The 17,515-nt window shown below is 36.9% G+C and overlaps 1 protein-coding gene across 2 annotated transcripts; it reads left to right on the plus strand.

Moving 5' to 3' along the window:
- The first annotated feature begins 5,184 nt into the window (after positions 1 to 5,184).
- Positions 5,185 to 11,849, plus strand: LOC100373487 (uronyl 2-sulfotransferase-like). Of its 2 annotated transcripts, none has more exons than XM_085502730.1 (3): positions 5,185 to 5,397; positions 6,287 to 10,946; positions 11,416 to 11,849. In XM_085502730.1, the coding sequence occupies exons 1-2, from the start codon at positions 5,328 to 5,330 to the stop codon at positions 7,492 to 7,494; spliced, it is 1,278 nt and encodes a 425-aa protein (XP_085358856.1). In that variant the 5' UTR covers positions 5,185 to 5,327; the 3' UTR covers positions 7,495 to 10,946; positions 11,416 to 11,849. The 2 variants fall into 2 exon arrangements, with proteins under 2 accessions (XP_085358856.1, XP_077869270.1); XM_078013144.2 differs by having other exon boundaries at positions 6,287 to 7,194.
- The last annotated feature ends 5,666 nt before the right edge of the window (positions 11,850 to 17,515 follow it).

Raw genomic sequence — 17,515 nt, forward strand, 5'->3', positions numbered from 1 at the left:
CCAAATATTACTGTTATCTCATTCTCAATTTGTGAAGTTGACCTAATGATGAACAGTGTAGACATCTTTAATGATGTCTTACCATTCGCTTTGTATTCGAACCAACAGTTCACCAACATGTGCGCCTGTATGTTTAAAATGTAACTGGCGCCATATATTTTTGCTACCACCTTTGCGATTTTTCAGAAAATATTGTATGGAAATGATCAAGGTAGGCGGCCACATATTTATAAAAATGCCATATTAGTGCATCCGCCTCCATCTGGTGACAGATATCCACTTTCATTTGGTGACACACATCCATCATCATCTGGCGACAGGGGCATCCTCTTCTATTGATAAACAATCCCTTACATCTGGTGACAGACATCCACCTTCATTTGGTGACACACATCCGCCTTCATCTGGTGACAAACATCCACCTTCATCTGGTGACAGATATCCACTTTCATTTGGTGACACACATCCATCATCATCTGGCGACAGGGGCATCCTCTTCTATTGATAAGCAACCCCTTACATCTGGTGACAGACATCCACCTTCATTTGTTGACACACATTCATCATCATCTGGTGACAGGGGCATCCTCTTCTATTGATAATCAACCCCTACATCTGGTGACAGACATCCACCTTCATCTGGTGACAGACATCCACCTTCATCTGGTGACAAACATCCACCTTCATCTGGTGACAGACATCTACCTTCATTTGGTGACACACATCCATCATCATCTGGTGATAGGGGCATCCTCTTCTATTGATAATCAACCCCTACATCTGGTGACAGACATCCACCTTCATCTGGTGACAGACATCCACCTTCATCTGGTGATAGGGGCATCCTCTTCTATTGATAAGCAACCCCCTACATCTGGTGACAAACATCCACCTTCATCTGGTGACAGACATCCACCTTCATCTGGTGATAGGGGCATCCTCTTCTATTGATAAGCAACCCCCTACATCTGGTGACAGACATCCACCTTCATCTGGTGACAGGGGCATCCTCTTCTATTGATAATCAACCCCTACATCTGGTGACAGACATCCACCTTCATTTGGTGACACACATTCATCATCATCTGGTGATAGGGGCATCCTCTTCTATTGATAATCAACCCCTACATCTGGTGACAGACATCCGCCTTCATTTGTTGACACACATTCATCATCATCTGGTGACAGGGGCATCCTCTTCTATTGATAATCAACCCCTACATCTGGTGACAGACATCCACCTTCATCTGGTGACAGACATCCACCTTCATCTGGTGACAAACATCCACCTTCATCTGGTGACAAACATCTACCTTCATCTGGTGATAGGGGCATCCTCTTCTATTGATAAGCAACCCCTACATCTGGTGACAGACATCCACCTTCATCTGGTGACAGACATCCACCTTCATCTGGTGATAGGGGCATCCTCTTCTATTGATAAGCAACCCCTACATCTGGTGACAGACATCCACCTTCATCTGGTGACAGACATCCACCTTCATCTGGTGACAGACATCCACCTTCATCTGGTGATAGGGGCATCCTCTTCTATTGATAAGCAACACCCTACATCTGGTGACAGACATCCACCTTCATCTGGTGACAGACATCCACCTTCATCTGGTGATAGAGGCGTCCTCTTCTATTGATAAGCAACCCCCTACATCTGGTGACAGACATCCACCTTCATTTGTTGACACACATTCATCATCATCTGGTGATAGGGGCATCCTCTTCTATTGATAAGCAACCCCCTACATCTGGTGACAGACATCCGCCTTCATCTGGTGACAGACATCCACCTTCATCTGGTGATAGGGGCATCCTCTTCTATTGATAAGCAACCCCCTACATCTGGTGACAGACATCCACCTTCATTTCTTGACACACATTCATCATCATCTGGTGACAGGGGCATCCTATTCTATTGATAATCAACCCCGTACATCTGGTGACAGACATCCACCTTCATCTGGTGATAGGGGCATCCTCTTCTATTGATAAGCAACCCCCTACATCTGGTGACAGACATCCACCTTCATCTGGTGACAGACATCCACCTTCATCTGGTGACAGACATCCTCCTTCATCTGGAGATAGGGGCATCCGCTTCTATTGGTAAGCAACCCCCTACATCTGGTGACAGACATCCATCTTCATCTGGTGACAGACATCCACCTTCATCTGGTGACAAACATCCACCTTCATCTGGTGACAGACATCCACCTTAATTTGTTGACACACATTCATCATCATCTGGTGACAGGGGCATCCTCTTCTATTGATAAGCAACCCCTTACATCTGGTGACAGACATCCACCTTCATCTGGTGACAGACATCCACCTTCATCTGGTGACAAACAATTGTCACTCTCTTGACTTTTATGACATATTTTTGATCAGTTTTAAGTATTCTTATATACATTACCTTTGAATATTTGTAAGAATATTTCTGATAATTTGACTAGTTTATAATTAGGGTAGGAACATGATGTTCATTAGCTTTTTGTGAGCTATTTATCTTGTTCCACACCATAATGACAAAGCATTATGTATTTAGCAAGTACCCAATTGTATTTACTTTATGGTGAAATAAAATATACAATACAATACAATACAATACAATACATATAATATAAGTTATTCATTGTTTGTTAAAATCTAATAGATTCATACCGACTATTCACCGACGTATCTTTCATGATCTTTTGATAATCTCTAAGTTTTACATATACGTGTAAAAGTGTTCATAGCAGTGTTATATTCATCTTTCCTCCCTATTTGAGCGTCGAAAACTGCGTAAAGAGTCGAGTCGAGTCTTTCTCTTAATTCCTCGCATTCTAAGTCCCACCTAGGGTTTATCTTGCGCCCTCTATTGTCTTTATTCTTTGTATGAGACTGCATGTTACGCGCCACAGCAGACAAAATAGTGTCAAACATATTTAGTTCCCCGTTAATGTTTAAATAAAATAACATCACTTCAAATTCTCTCCACAAAATCTGAGCATTATTACTTTGGAAATTTAAAATAAAATCACCCGAAAATTTTCGCGTTCACCCGTGCAAGTTGTAGCAGTTGTTATAATTTAATAACAAATTCAAATTGCGATTTTGAATATCTACTATCTACTTTTTGAGACCATTGATATTCCAAGAAATATAAACAAGTCATTGTCATTGTCATAGTCCCCGTCATGTCTTAGTGACTTTGTCAAACAATGGAAAGCATGGTCAGATTATGTTTGAATATTGGGATAGTATATTTAACATATTAACTATTCTCATGAAACAGGTATAAAGACTAGGATTGAATGAAATTGGTCAAGGCATGACTTAGAAACATGCCCAAATGTTGATTTTTGGGACATTAATGACTGTCAGTTGAAGATCAACAAAATAAAACTAAGCGATATCTTGCCTTTATACCAAATAAAAGCAAAATCTGTACAATCATCTCTGTAAAATAGACAGAACAAAATGGCCACCAGTCCATCATTTTGAATCGAAACACGAAAAAAAACGACGTGCATTAGTAACCCGCCATGAATGATGCCAATGCCAAGTTTGAATCAAATCGGTCAAGGCATGTCCAAGAAACGGTAGATGACATGTTTGAATTTTGTGATTTTATTCGTTTTTGACGAAAATGGCCGCTATTCAGCTAAATATTGATGAATGCAAAAAGTAACTGAAAACAGGATTTAACCCATTATATCTTGCCTTTATACAAAATTTAAACCAAATTTGTACAATCATTACTGTAAAATGAGCAGAAAAAGTCAAAGCATACCCGAGAAACGGTTGATGACATGTCCAATGTTAATTTTTGGTGTGTTTTTTTTTTGAGACACAAATGGCCACCAGTCGATCAAAGCTCAACCAAATAAAAAATAAATCGATGTGCACATATTTTCCATTATGAGTTGTCTTTGTACTAGCTTTGAAGAAAATCGGCCCATGGGTCTCTGAGCAATGACGACGAGCGCACGGACGCACGAACAGACGCACGGACGGACGCACGAACGGAACCCAAAACATAAGTTCCCGTTTCGGAATACGGCCGACGGTACTAAAAAAAAGATTTGTTCACATGAACAGACTCTATCCGACCAGTTTTCGGGGCCTGGCCTCCTCCCTACAATTTCACAATAATATCTTGCTTGACATCATCATACTTGTACCGATTTTCATCAATAACTAATACATCGTGTCGTAAGGATGCACGCTCACGAGCTTCCCTTGCTTCAATCATGAATGGTATCACGGACCATGCGAGGAAAATCTTCCTTCACGGCGAAGTTTGAATCTTTGAAAATCGTTCTTGGTGCTGTTAGTATTCGGCTGCGTACTTTATATGGCGGGAACTTTCTTATAACTCTACGTGGTCTACCTAACGATGTGTGGTTTGTACGGAAACGGTGTGCTCTCTCTATCCCAATTATATTGTCGTCATCAGCGTTTTTAGTGCTTAATTTTCTCTGCCAGAAACTGCCTTACCGAATTTTCATAATCTTATAAAATATTAGATTATTTCAGCCACCATGCCCTCTAAGATTATCACAAGTGCATTCAAGATGCATTTAAATCACAGCTAGAGTCTGACTTGATTTCCCTCTTGCGGGTTAACCTTTCATGTCTAATTACTGTACAGCTCTGTCAATTATGTATCTCAGATGTATACATTAGGTATGTCTAATTAAAGTAACTGGTATAAATTAAAGGGCGGCAGTCGTCGTGCCGCGTCCTGTTCGATATGGGACTCATAGCGACGTATTCAACGCGTGTAAAATACATTGTTTGTTTACATGGAATTAGAACACGCGCTGCGCGACGACCACCGCGTTTTAACATCAAATGGCTGAAAGGAAAGCATATATGCATACTGAGTCAAAAAATATTTGTTGTGAAATTTGTTGAACTGAAGAGCGGGGGTGGGTGTTTAGTGTGTCGCGCGTAATGAGCTAATATCAAAACAAATTAAATATATTCAAATGCGACTCGGTTGAGGTGAATTGGTGATTCGTATAGCATTTACTTCCCGTTGTTCACAGTATCGGCAACATCGACAGAGATTTATTGTTCTCATAGAAACATGGTTAATCTTTAAACAATGTGATTTGCTGTACCATTGCATTTATTATCCAACAGATGCAGCTGTCCTCATTGGTTGTCGTCCGAGTGTCAGCTTTAAAAAAATCACTTGATGCAATATTTCTGTACAATGCACTGCGTAATATTGATGAATACCATAATAGTAATGTGATGTATCCGGGTTATTGTCACTGTTACTATCAATGCAACTGTGAGACATTCAGTCTGTTAAAATGCCCCTAAACATCAAGCCATCCTCACTATCCCTACCATGTGGTGTGAACGTCGGACATGCACACAGAGGTGAGTATTTGGTCATGTATTATGTTGTGTTAACGATATCAGCAGCCTCTGTGCGGTAGTTAAAGTTATTCAAATAACGACTAAAATGATACTGGATACTTACAATTATGTACAAATAATGATTATGCGATTGTAGTATTACTTGTCCAATTAACCAGTATTTTGCTGTATTAACTGTCATGCACGGCACTGTAAGCACACCGGTAGCCAGTAATGGCACTGTCAACACCCCGGGAGCGATTAATGGCACTACCAGCACTCCGGTAGCCAGTAATGGCACTGTCAACACCCCGGTAGCCAGTAATGGCACTGTCAGCATCTCGGTAGCCAGTAATGGCACTGTCAACACCCCGGGAGCCATTAATAGCACTACCAGCACTCCGGTAGCCAGTAATGGTACTGTCAACACCCCGGTAGCCAGTAATGGCACTGTCAGCATCTCGGTAGCCAGTAATGGCACTGTCAACACCCCGGGAGCCATTAATAGCACTACCAGCACTCCGGTAGCCAGTAATGGTACTGTCAACACTCCGGTAGCCAGTAATGGCACTGTCAACTCCCCGGTAGCAATTAATGACTCTGTCAGAACCCCGGTAGTGATTACAATATAAACACTGCTAATTGAGAGAGTCAAACTCGAATGCCATATATGCCTAGTCGGTTATTAAATAAAACTGTTAGTTTGTAATAACTAGGCCTAAAAACCAATGACCATACACCAAAAAATTACTAGAAAAATTAAATTTATTAAAAAATATGTGGCAAAATTTAAAAAAATATTTTGTTATTGTTAAAATGTATTAATGTATATTCGTAATCACCATATGGTACACACTCCTTATTTACCCGCGGATTAACTTAACATGTGACATATATCTATTTCATTTAGAAATATTGGAAACCATAGACAGTCGGACGTTATCACCAAGGAAACCACGAGGGACGTTTTCTAGCTTCTATACATCACTTCTATCTATCACATTAATAATATCTTTATTTGGTATTTATTCGTCGTTCATGCGTATCTCACAACAACCAAATCATCCATTTGATCGCGATGTATCAGAAACAGCAACGTCACAGGGGCAGATACATCTTTCACAAAACGAATGGATTAACCCAAAGGAAGAACTCAGGGTCGTTGTAGATGGCGAAATGTTTTCGTCCAAAGAAAAAAAAAAGGCCATAGAGGATGTTAAAATGATACATCCGAACGAAGGACAGAGGGCCGCGGCGGATGACAAAATAACCCCTGCAACTGGAATGCCTTTAGACCTCAAAGCCCTGAGAACCGTATCTCGACTGATTTATAATAGAGTTGGCAAATGTGGCAGTAGAACACTTATGGCAGTAACGGAAAGAGCTGCAGAATGGAACAATTTCAAGCACGTTAAAAGCCAAGAATATCATGGCATGACACTTACAAACCAGGAAGAAATGGAATTTATTTCAGAAGTGATGTCACTAAATCCGCCTTTTATTTACAATAGACACGTGAGATATGTTAATTTTTCCAGTCATGGCATCGATATTTCATCATCACCGAAGTACATTAACCTAATTAGGGACCCAGTAGACAGAAAAATATCTACATTTTACTACACTAGATTTGGTGATGTTAAACACGAACGCGAAGACACCAAACGTAATGCCAATCTAACATTCGAGGAATGCGTTCTTGACAATCATCCAGAATGTGCAGCCGGAAAAATTGGTATAATTCCGTATTTTTGCGGCCAAGTTGACGCGTGTCATGAAGATCACGAATGGGCACTGGAAACGGCGAAGAGAAACGTGGTAGAGAACTTTGTTTTTGTCGGAATTTTAGAACAATTTGAAATATCATTGAAAATATGGCAGTATCTATTACCGCAATTTTTTCGCTCTGCGCCTGTTGCCTACCAAAAAATCGTCCGTAGAGAAGCACTGACAAAGTTCAAGTCAAAATCGAGAGTGGAGCCATCGGAAAAAGTTAAAGCCATTATGAGGGAACGGATGGAGTTAGACTACGAGTTTTATAATTTCATAACAGAAAGAATGAGACTGATTGAAAAACAAATACTTTCTGTAGCACAGAAATTAAAAGACGAAACTTAGGGTGGAATTTCAACTTAGATATAGATTGTGTTCTTCATGTTACCTTAACTTATGTGGGATCTATCGTCTATAGTTCATTTACCCTTAATTATGTGCGATCTAATGCCTATAATTCATGTTACCCATATTTATATATAATCTAACGTCTATAGTACATGTTACCCATAATTATGTGCGATCTAACGTCTATAGTTCACGTTACCCATAATTATGTGCGATTTAACGTCTATAGTTCATGTTACCCATAATTATGTACAATCTAACGACTATAGTTCATGTTACCCATATGTATGTACAATCTAACGTTTATAGTTCATGTTACCCATAATTATGTGCGATCTGACGTCTATAGTTCATGTTACCCATAATTATGTCCAATCTAACGTATATAGTTCATGTTACCCACATTTATGTTCAATCTAACGTCTATAGTTCATGTTACCCATAATTATGTGCGATATAATGCCTATAGTTCATGTTACCCATAATTATGTACAATCTAACGTCTATAGTTCATGTTACCCATATTTATATATAATCTAACGTCTATAGTACATGTTACCCATAATTATGTGCGATCTAACGTCTATAGTTCACGTTACCCATAATTATGTGCGATTTAACGTCTATAGTTCATGTTACCCATAATTATGTACAATCTAACGACTATAGTTCATGTTACCCATATGTATGTACAATCTAACGTCTATAGTTCATGTTACCCATAATTATGTGCGATCTGACGTCTATAGTTCATGTTACCCATAATTATGTCCAATCTAACGTCTGTAGTTCGTGTTACCCATATTTATGTACAATCTAACGTCTATAGTTCATGTTACCCATAATTATGTGTGATATAATGCCTATAGTTCATGTTACCCATATGTATGTACAATCTAACGTCTATAGTTCATGTTACCCATATGTATGTACAATCTAACGTCTATAGTTCATGTTACCCATATTTATGTACAATCTAACGTCTATAGTTCATGTTACCCATAATTATGTGCGATCTAATGCCTATAGTTCATGTTACCCATATGTATGTACAATCTAACGTCTATAGTTCATGTTACCCATATTTATGTACAATCTAACGTCTATAGTTCATGTTACCCATAATTATGTGCGATCTAATGCCTATAGTTCATATTACCCATAATGATGTACAATCTAACGTCCATAGTTCATGTTACCCATATTTATGTTCAATCTAACGTCTATAGTTCATGTTACCCATAATTATGTACAATCTAACGTCTATAGTTCATGTTACCCATATGTATGTAGAATCTAACGTCTGTAGTTCATGTTACCCATAATTATGTGCGATCTAACGTCTATAGTTCATGTTACCCATAATTATGTGCGATCTAACGTCTGTAGTTCATGTTACCCATAATTATGTACAATCTACCGTCTATAGTTCATGTTACCCATATTTATGTATAATCTAACGTCTATAGTTCATGTTACCCATAATTATGTGCGATATAATGCCTATAGTTCATGTTACCCATAATTATGTACAATCTAACGTTTATAGTTCATGTTACCCATATTTATATATAATCTAACGTCTATAGTACATGTTACCCATAATTATGTGCGATCTAACGTCTATAGTTCACGTTACCCATAATTATGTGCGATTTAACGTCTATAGTTCATGTTACCCATAATTATGTACAATCTAACGACTATAGTTCATGTTACCCATAATTATGTACAATCTACCGTCTATAGTTCATGTTACCCATATTTATGTATAATCTAACGTCTATAGTTTATGTTACCCATATTTATGTATAATCTAACGTCTATAGTTTATGTTACCCATAATTATGTGCGAGCTACTGCCTATAGTTCATGTTACCCATAATTATGTACAATCTAACGTCTATAGTTCATGTTACCCATATGTATGTACAATCTAACGTCTGTAGTTCATGTTACCCATAATTATGTGCGATCTAACGTCTATAGTTCATGTTACCCACAATTATGTGCGAGCTAACGTCTGTAGTTCATGTTACCCATAATTATGTACAATCTACCGTCTATAGTTCATGTTACCCATATTTATGTATAATCTAACGTCTATAGTTTATGTTACCCATATTTATGTATAATCTAACGTCTATAGTTTATGTTACCCATAATTATGTGCGAGCTACTGCCTATAGTTCATGTTACCCATATGTATGTACAATCTAATGTCTATAGTTCATGTTACCAATATTTATGTACAATCGAACGTTTATAGTTCATGTTACCCATAATTATGTACAATCTAACGTTTATAGTTCATGTTACCCATAATTATGTACAATCTAACGTCTGTAGTTCATGTTACCCATAATTATGTACAATCTAACGTTTATAGTTCATGTTACCCATAATTATGTACAATCTAACGTTTATAGTTCATGTTACCCATAATTATGTACAATCTAACGTCTATAGTTCCTGTTACCCATAATTATGTACAATCTAACGTCTGTAGTTCATGTTACCCATAATTGTGTACAATCTAACGTTTATAGTTCATGTTACCCATAATTATGTGCGATCTAATGTCCATAGTTCATGTTACCCATAATTATGTTCGATCTAACGTCTATAGTTCATGTTAACCATAATTATGTGTGATTTAACGTCTAGAGTTTTTGTTGCGAAGTATTCTCCTTTATATTTTTTTCAATTTCTGTCGTAGTTAAAATATAAATTTAACAACAGTTTTGTCGTGTAACGTATATCAACACGAAATATTTCGAATTCCTTTATTGAAAACAGTTTAAGCGTTACTATATTTATGTCAAGTGGTGTTAATTTTATCGTATCAATCTCAAACACGGCCACATTAACAGTGCATTGAATATACACGTCGTTAGTTTATATTATTTATATCTCATTCCCTATACGATGCCATCATTATTTTTTTTAAGTGGAATCACAGGGAGCCCAGGAACTATAATCAACTGTAATACGCAGTCTCTATGAGCGGGGGGGGGGGGTATCGGCTGGTATCTAGTGTAAGAAATAGACAAGGGATGAAGGCTCCAGCCAGCTCACATTTTTTAAACTCGAAAAAACAGACGAAAAGAATGAAAAATAAAATATAAAAAAAATACCAGGTTGAAGAATATTAGTTGCTTCTTCAAATTTCGCCAAAGCCCTACCTATATTTTACCGATATCTGCAGATTAAATCAAGAAAACTACACAAATTTACTCCATTTAGGAATTCCTAACGGTTTGCCCGAACGCACGGCACAGTTGGAGGCGTGGCCTGTTCAGCATTTGTCAACAACCCATCACAAGACTGGTTACGAACCACATCGAGGTCACGACTGGGTTAGCCTTGCTCAACTGGTTCGGACTAACCGTTAGGAGTCAATTTGTGTAGTTTTCTTGATTTATTCTGCAGATATCGGTAAAATGTAGGTAAGGCTTTGGCGAAATTCGAAGGAGCAACTAATATTCTTCAACCTGGTATTTTTTTTAGATTTTATTTTTTATTTTTTTCGTCTGTTTTTTCGAGTTTAAAAAATGTGAGCTGGCTGGAGCCTTCATCCCTTGTCTATTTCTTACACTAGATACCAGCCGATACCCCCCCCCCCTCCCCCGCTCATAGAGACTGCGTATTACAGTTGATTATAGTTCCTGGGCTCCCTGTGGTGGAATTAAAAATTCTGAAAGTGCTCTCCATGCAGCTGTTTTTATTCCCCATATGTCCCAAAGCCCTAGAATGCGCAATTGGCGGGCTTGTATACACTTGACATTTACACTAATGTCATATCATTTCATGTCAGTACTAATAACAATACTTCATATTTCTGAGACAATTAACTAGTTCATTCACCGGAAACACGAAAACAGGTGGTGCTTAGTCATGTTTCCAAATTTATTGAAGGCTTTCAACATAGACCAGGGCACGTGGTAACAGGCAGCCTAAGACAGAGGAGCATCGCAAGGGTACCAAAGCATGCCGAGGACCGCAGGCAAGCCAGAAAGAACAGAGCCATCAATCCTGCAACAGCTGCCATCATTCCTTGTCCGTACTGCCAGAGACTCTTCCGGGTGTAGATTGGTTTCACCGGTTATTTGCGGACCCACAAAGCATGACTTCCCCAACGCCATGATGACAAGATGGTTCTAGTCGCATCGACAGACGAACAACAATATCTAAAATTACACTATATTATCATTTCATGCCAAGATCCGATCATGTATATAGTTTTATTGTCATGTCAGAAGTATAAAGGGTGTTGTGTATCTATGCAAGTCTTTTTGTAAAGGAACTCACGTGGCCCGATAAATCGAATAAAAACATCATAGTAAGTATCACCTTCACCCGTCATGAATGACCATGCCACATGTGACGAGTTGACAAGGGCGAAATCTGTGTACGTGTCTGTGGGGGGGGGGGCGACGGTCGATTCGTCCCAAATCACATTCGTCCCAAGTCGTTTCGACCCACAAGTCGATTCGTCCCAAGTCGATTCGTCCCACAAGTTAATTCGTCCCAAAGTCGATTCATCCCACAAGTTGATTCGTCCCAAAGTCGATTCGTCCCACGCACTGTTTTTGCCGACGTTATATACAAATACACCTTATATGCAACGTAGAGTTATTAGTTAATAAAAACAAATACACCTTACACGCAACGTACAAGTTATTAGTTAATAAATACAAATACACCGTACAAGTTATTAGTTAAGAAATACAAATACACCGTACAAGTTATTAGTTAATAAATACAAATACACCGTACATGCAACGTAGAGTTATTAGGTAATAAATACAAATACACCGTTCACGCAACGTAGAGTTATTAGTTAATAAATACAAATACACCGTTCACGCAACGTAGAGTTATTAGTTAATAAATAAATACAAATACACCGTACACGCAACGTGGAGTTATTAGTTAATAAATACAAATACACCGCACATGCAACGTAGAGTTATTAGTTAATAAATACAAATACACCGTTCACCCAACGTGGAGTTATTAATTAGCGTGTCAGTAACAGTTGGCATAGAAATTGACCCTGCTCAAGATCGTAATGCTGACCAAAAATTAAATAAATTGGACGAATGTGAATTGGGACGCATGTGAAATGGGACGAATGTGAATTGGGGCGAATCGACTCGTGGGACGAATGTGAATTGGGACGAATCGACTTGTGGGACAAATGTGTTGGGACGAATGTGAATTGGGACGAATTGACTGTGAATCTGTGTGGGTTGATACCTAGTACACCCATCCAACAACACGAATACAAAACATTAAACATATGCACACAATGTATATTGTAGGGCTGCAGTGAGTTTGTATTTGCTAAATATAAATCGTATTATGGAGTCACACTAGGCCTGTAAATTGAAAGCTTGGACTTGGCATATATTTCAAGCACACTTTGCTGCCAGAAATCGAGGTATTCTAAGGCGTACATTATAATGAGCTGTGAGAAAATGATTCATTTGTCGGACAATACAGTCCTCTCAACTGAAACACAGTCGAGTGCACACAATTTATATTAAAATGAAATAACTTATAGCACAAAGCAGAAAACAGCTATTAGTTACACATGGTTAACGACCTTGAAATATGATTGAATAAAATATAGTATTTTATTTGGTAACTAGTAGCTTCGCGATTAGTCGCTTTTGCGATAGTTGGCTTTCGCGGAGAGTGGAAACAACTTGTCTTTTCATCGGAGTTGAGAATCTAATGCTGTATGTGTCATTAACAACCGGCGTAATCTGGGAATACCATGTATAATTAAAATGATACAAAGTATATGAGATATGTAATTATATTCGTAAATGATACATACTAATAAGAAAACGCCATTCGAGGTAAGTGTTATCTACGAAAATATTTGTTCACAATTTTATAAACTGGCTTGGAAATTCCCACCACCAATACAAATTCTGTTTACTTTGCATGTGTACTATGATTGCATATTTTAATACATACACACGAGGTCTCGAAATATTTATCATACAAGTAACCTGTAGAATGCTGTGTGGGAAAATTTTTATATTTATTTTTGTTGCATTTGCAGCAAATAGTTACCAAACAATGAAAAATCTATAGGATTGGATATACCTCTCAGCTGGCTTCACATGCATAGTTCAAGCCTGCCTAACCGGCGCTTATAACAGAATTTAGTTGCAGCACCTGGACGGTCTAGAACTGTGGTTACAGCTTCGAGTAATCGCAAAAAATTGACATTACAATAGAAAATAAAAGACTGGCACTGACTGAAATTCTTGGGATTGAAATATAGACTTTGAAGTCGCTTGTGTAGGCAATGAGTAACTTCAATTTGGCATAAAGACGAGGTAGTTTATTTAATCAGTGCTGAACTATAGGCTGAAATTATAATTACGTTTGTTTGTGTCAATTTCTCCTGAAGTCAAATAGAATACACTGTTGAAAGGATGTTTTGGCGGTGTAGTGTATATGGTGGGGTAGGGGTGGGTGTAATATAATTTGTTCATCTCCAACTCTCATGAAGTCACATAGAATTTCACTTAATTTATTTTCGCTGAAACGTTTTCAAGCATTACGTGTGGATCTTATTTTTGCTGTGCTGTGTCAAGTCTCAATAGAGTTTGAGGGAAACGACATTTTCATTGATATTTATTTTAGCGGAAAAATGTTTTCAGTGAAAATGAAGTATTTCACATTAAAACATATGTACTGCAGTTTATTTTGATTTGTCCCTGAATTCAAAATCGGTATTTCCACACCTCATATGCAAATAAGGTCTGAGAGCAAACAAAGCGGTCCGTTCAGAAGTAGCGTTTTTCGAAACATAGCAGAAATAAACAATATTTAGAAGTACGATATTTTACCCTTGGGGTACATGAATATACTTGCCGAGTGAAATTTTACTTTTAGGCAGTCACTTATTTTTACTAAACTAATTTGCAAATGTATCCCCAAATGACCAAATGTATCTCCTATTAATTTAGGATACAACACATCAGACATATCTCATTCTACTTAGCTTGAGTGTGGGCACAACATTACTATTTGAATTTTTGATATCTTGTTTTCATTAATGAGAAATTTGACCCCAACGTTGGGGTAACTGTTCACCAGACATGTGTTTTTTCGGCTAGGCCGATTTAGTTCAAACTTGGCAGGCAGGCAAGTCACACCTTCACTCTAGTTAGGTTGTAAAATCTAAAAACAAATTATGTTTTATGAAAGAATTTAGAAATCGTATTTATATCATGATAGCTGCTAAACACAAATGTCATAATTAGGTAATGAAAATAACATGCCATGTCTTTTTTTGCATGCCAAAAATAACATTTTTAAAAACCTCTCTTTGGTATTATAATTATATAGACAACGCACATTTTTGTGACAACAACATTTATATTGGTGCAAATAATAATGAAATAATTGTATTTTATATTGCATGATTTATGTGTATACATTGTTTTTTTAATATTGACATTTATGCAAACAACATTTATGAATTAAAATCAAAATCAAAACGTTATCATGACAGAATTAGAATTTATTCATATATAGTGTTGTTTTGTATTACGTAATTGTTAATATAACTATGATTTTCTGTTGTGCACGTATACACTATGATCAACTGTATGCAGTCGCTATGGGGGAGCGGGGGGGGGGTATCGGCTGATATCTAGTGTAAGAAATAGACAAGGGACGAAGGCTCCAAAATGAAAAATAAAATCTATAAAAAATACCAGCTTGAAGAATAAATCAAGAAAACTACACAAATTGACTCAATTTATGTATAATTAACTTTACGCCCGAACGCATAGCACGAGTTGGAGGCGTGGCCAGTTCAAAATGTGTGAAAAACCAGTCATAAGACGACTCGGTTAGCCTTGCTCAACTAAATGACTACCGCTGTATATCAATTGCCGGCCGCAGCCATCTTAAATGCATGCTTGGTCCTGATTGGCTAATAATGTGGGCGTGTCTAAGGCCGCTTATTTCAATTATTAATAAAAAGTGTAAATTCTACATAAAAATCTACAGTTAGCTCACCAAGAAACCAATGGAAACTTGAATTCACTGATTCCATAGTGCTGACAGCCATAGTATACGGAATTTTGAAATTGACAATTGACATTCTATTCACACTATTATTACATGGTGGTCTTCCAACTAGTCATGCTAGTGATGTATAATAGCAACTGGTCAAATTACAATTGAGTGATGGGTGGGTCACAGCCATGTACAAATAAGCCACTCACTTCCAAAGAACAAATATAATCATTCTTTCCGATCAAGTACTTTAACCTCCCCTCTTGATTCAAAGATAACATAAGATAAATTTATTGACATTATTCTTTCTATAGAAGATGAACATAGTCAAGTAAAATAAACACAAGTAAAGAGGATAATCAAAAAACTCAGAGAAAAAATTAAAATAACAGATTAATTAAAAGGCAATTACAAACTAGTACAGAATCGGGTGTTTTACTATTATTAATACACACCTGTTTGCATTATAAACAGACCAAGCTTAAAGTGGAAGTTTGTCATAATGTAAATAAATTTATCGGAATGATCCATTGAAGTAAAATTAGGATTATCCTTATGTAAATCTGTAAAAAGTTTCTGCCTCATTTCATTTCATTGTGCTGTGGACAGTCCGTAATGTAATGGTACTCATCTTGTCACATCTTGTACAGAATCCGTGTTTCAGTTTTGTTTTTGGTTTCCCAATCATAAGCTGATGGTCACTAATTCTTAATTCACAAATACATTTTCTGTATTTTGAATTATTCACATCCATCAAATACTTTTCTATTTTGAAGTTTGTTTTAAACTTCCTGTAGGTGCGAAGTTTGTTAAGCTCCCCTGAATCAGATTTTTCTAAATTAATGTCACTCTTCCACTTTTTAAAGTAATTATCTCCTATTTTTCCAAAACTCCCTTCACACTTTTACCATCCCCCTTTCAGTAATCATGTATATTATCAACACCAGTTATTTGACTGATTGTTGTTGCCCACTTTGTTTTGTTGTCAATATTGTAAGACATTGCCTCGTGAATTAAAGTGTTTTCTTTCACAGTGCATGATCTATGCCAGTATTTTATCATCATTTTATTAATAAATACTGACAGTGGATGTCTACCCAGTTCTCCTACCCAATTTGTTGCAGACTGGTTAACTTGGAGGAGTAGTTTGCACAATTTTATGTTAATTTTTTCGATGACTGTTTTGTCTGTATACTTTTCTATCCCCCAAATCCCACAGCCATATGTTAATATAGGCCTAATAACATGATCAAAGACATTCAGCCAAGTTTTTGTATTAATTTTGGTAGACCCACTAAGAAATTTTTTAATAAAGAAAAATGCTTTGACTGCCTTTTTATATAATTTTCTTTTGCCAAATCAAACTTTCCATTTGGCTTAAACTCCATACCTAAATATTTATAACTACTGACAATATCAATTTCTATATTCTTATAATAAAAATTGTATTTATGATTGAGCAACCTGCCATTTTTGTTAGAGATGATTATTTTGGTTTTGGAAGTGTTTACTTCCAAATTCCAATCAGTGCAATAGAAATGTAGCTTAGTAAACCAATTTTGTAACCCTTCCTCTGTTTCAGAGTTTAATACTAAGTCATCTGCATAAAGTAGGCTACTTATTGATGACTTTCCAATTTTAACAGACTGACATGTCTCATCCAATTTATCTAGAAAATCATTTAAGAAAAGATTGAACAATACAGGGCTAATGTTACAACCTTGTCTGACACCCCTGAGTGATTTAAACTGTTCAGTAATACCATTATTTAGTTTTATGTCATAGTTTTCACGTCTTCATATATATTTTTAATTACATTATATAATTTACCATTGATATTGTTTTTCAGAATTTTATAATAAAGCCCTTTACGCCATACACTTCAAATGAAATAACCAAAAGATTTAAGACTTCACCTACTTCCCATAACACACAACACCATATTCACATACATGTATACATT

The sequence above is a fragment of the Saccoglossus kowalevskii genome, chromosome 1, assembly GCF_978046115.1.
Source record: "Saccoglossus kowalevskii chromosome 1, keSacKowa6.1, whole genome shotgun sequence".
Classification (NCBI taxonomy): Eukaryota; Metazoa; Hemichordata; class Enteropneusta; family Harrimaniidae; genus Saccoglossus; species Saccoglossus kowalevskii.

Excerpts from the sequence above, each read along its gene's own strand:
- LOC100373487 (XM_085502730.1), top strand. The coding sequence starts at position 5,328 with ATGCCCCTAAACATCAAGCCATCCTCACTATCCCTACCATGTGGTGTG. Across the intron at positions 5,398-6,286 it reads CGTCGGACATGCACACAGAG|AAATATTGGAAACCATAGAC; the intron begins GTGAGTATTTGG and ends TATTTCATTTAG.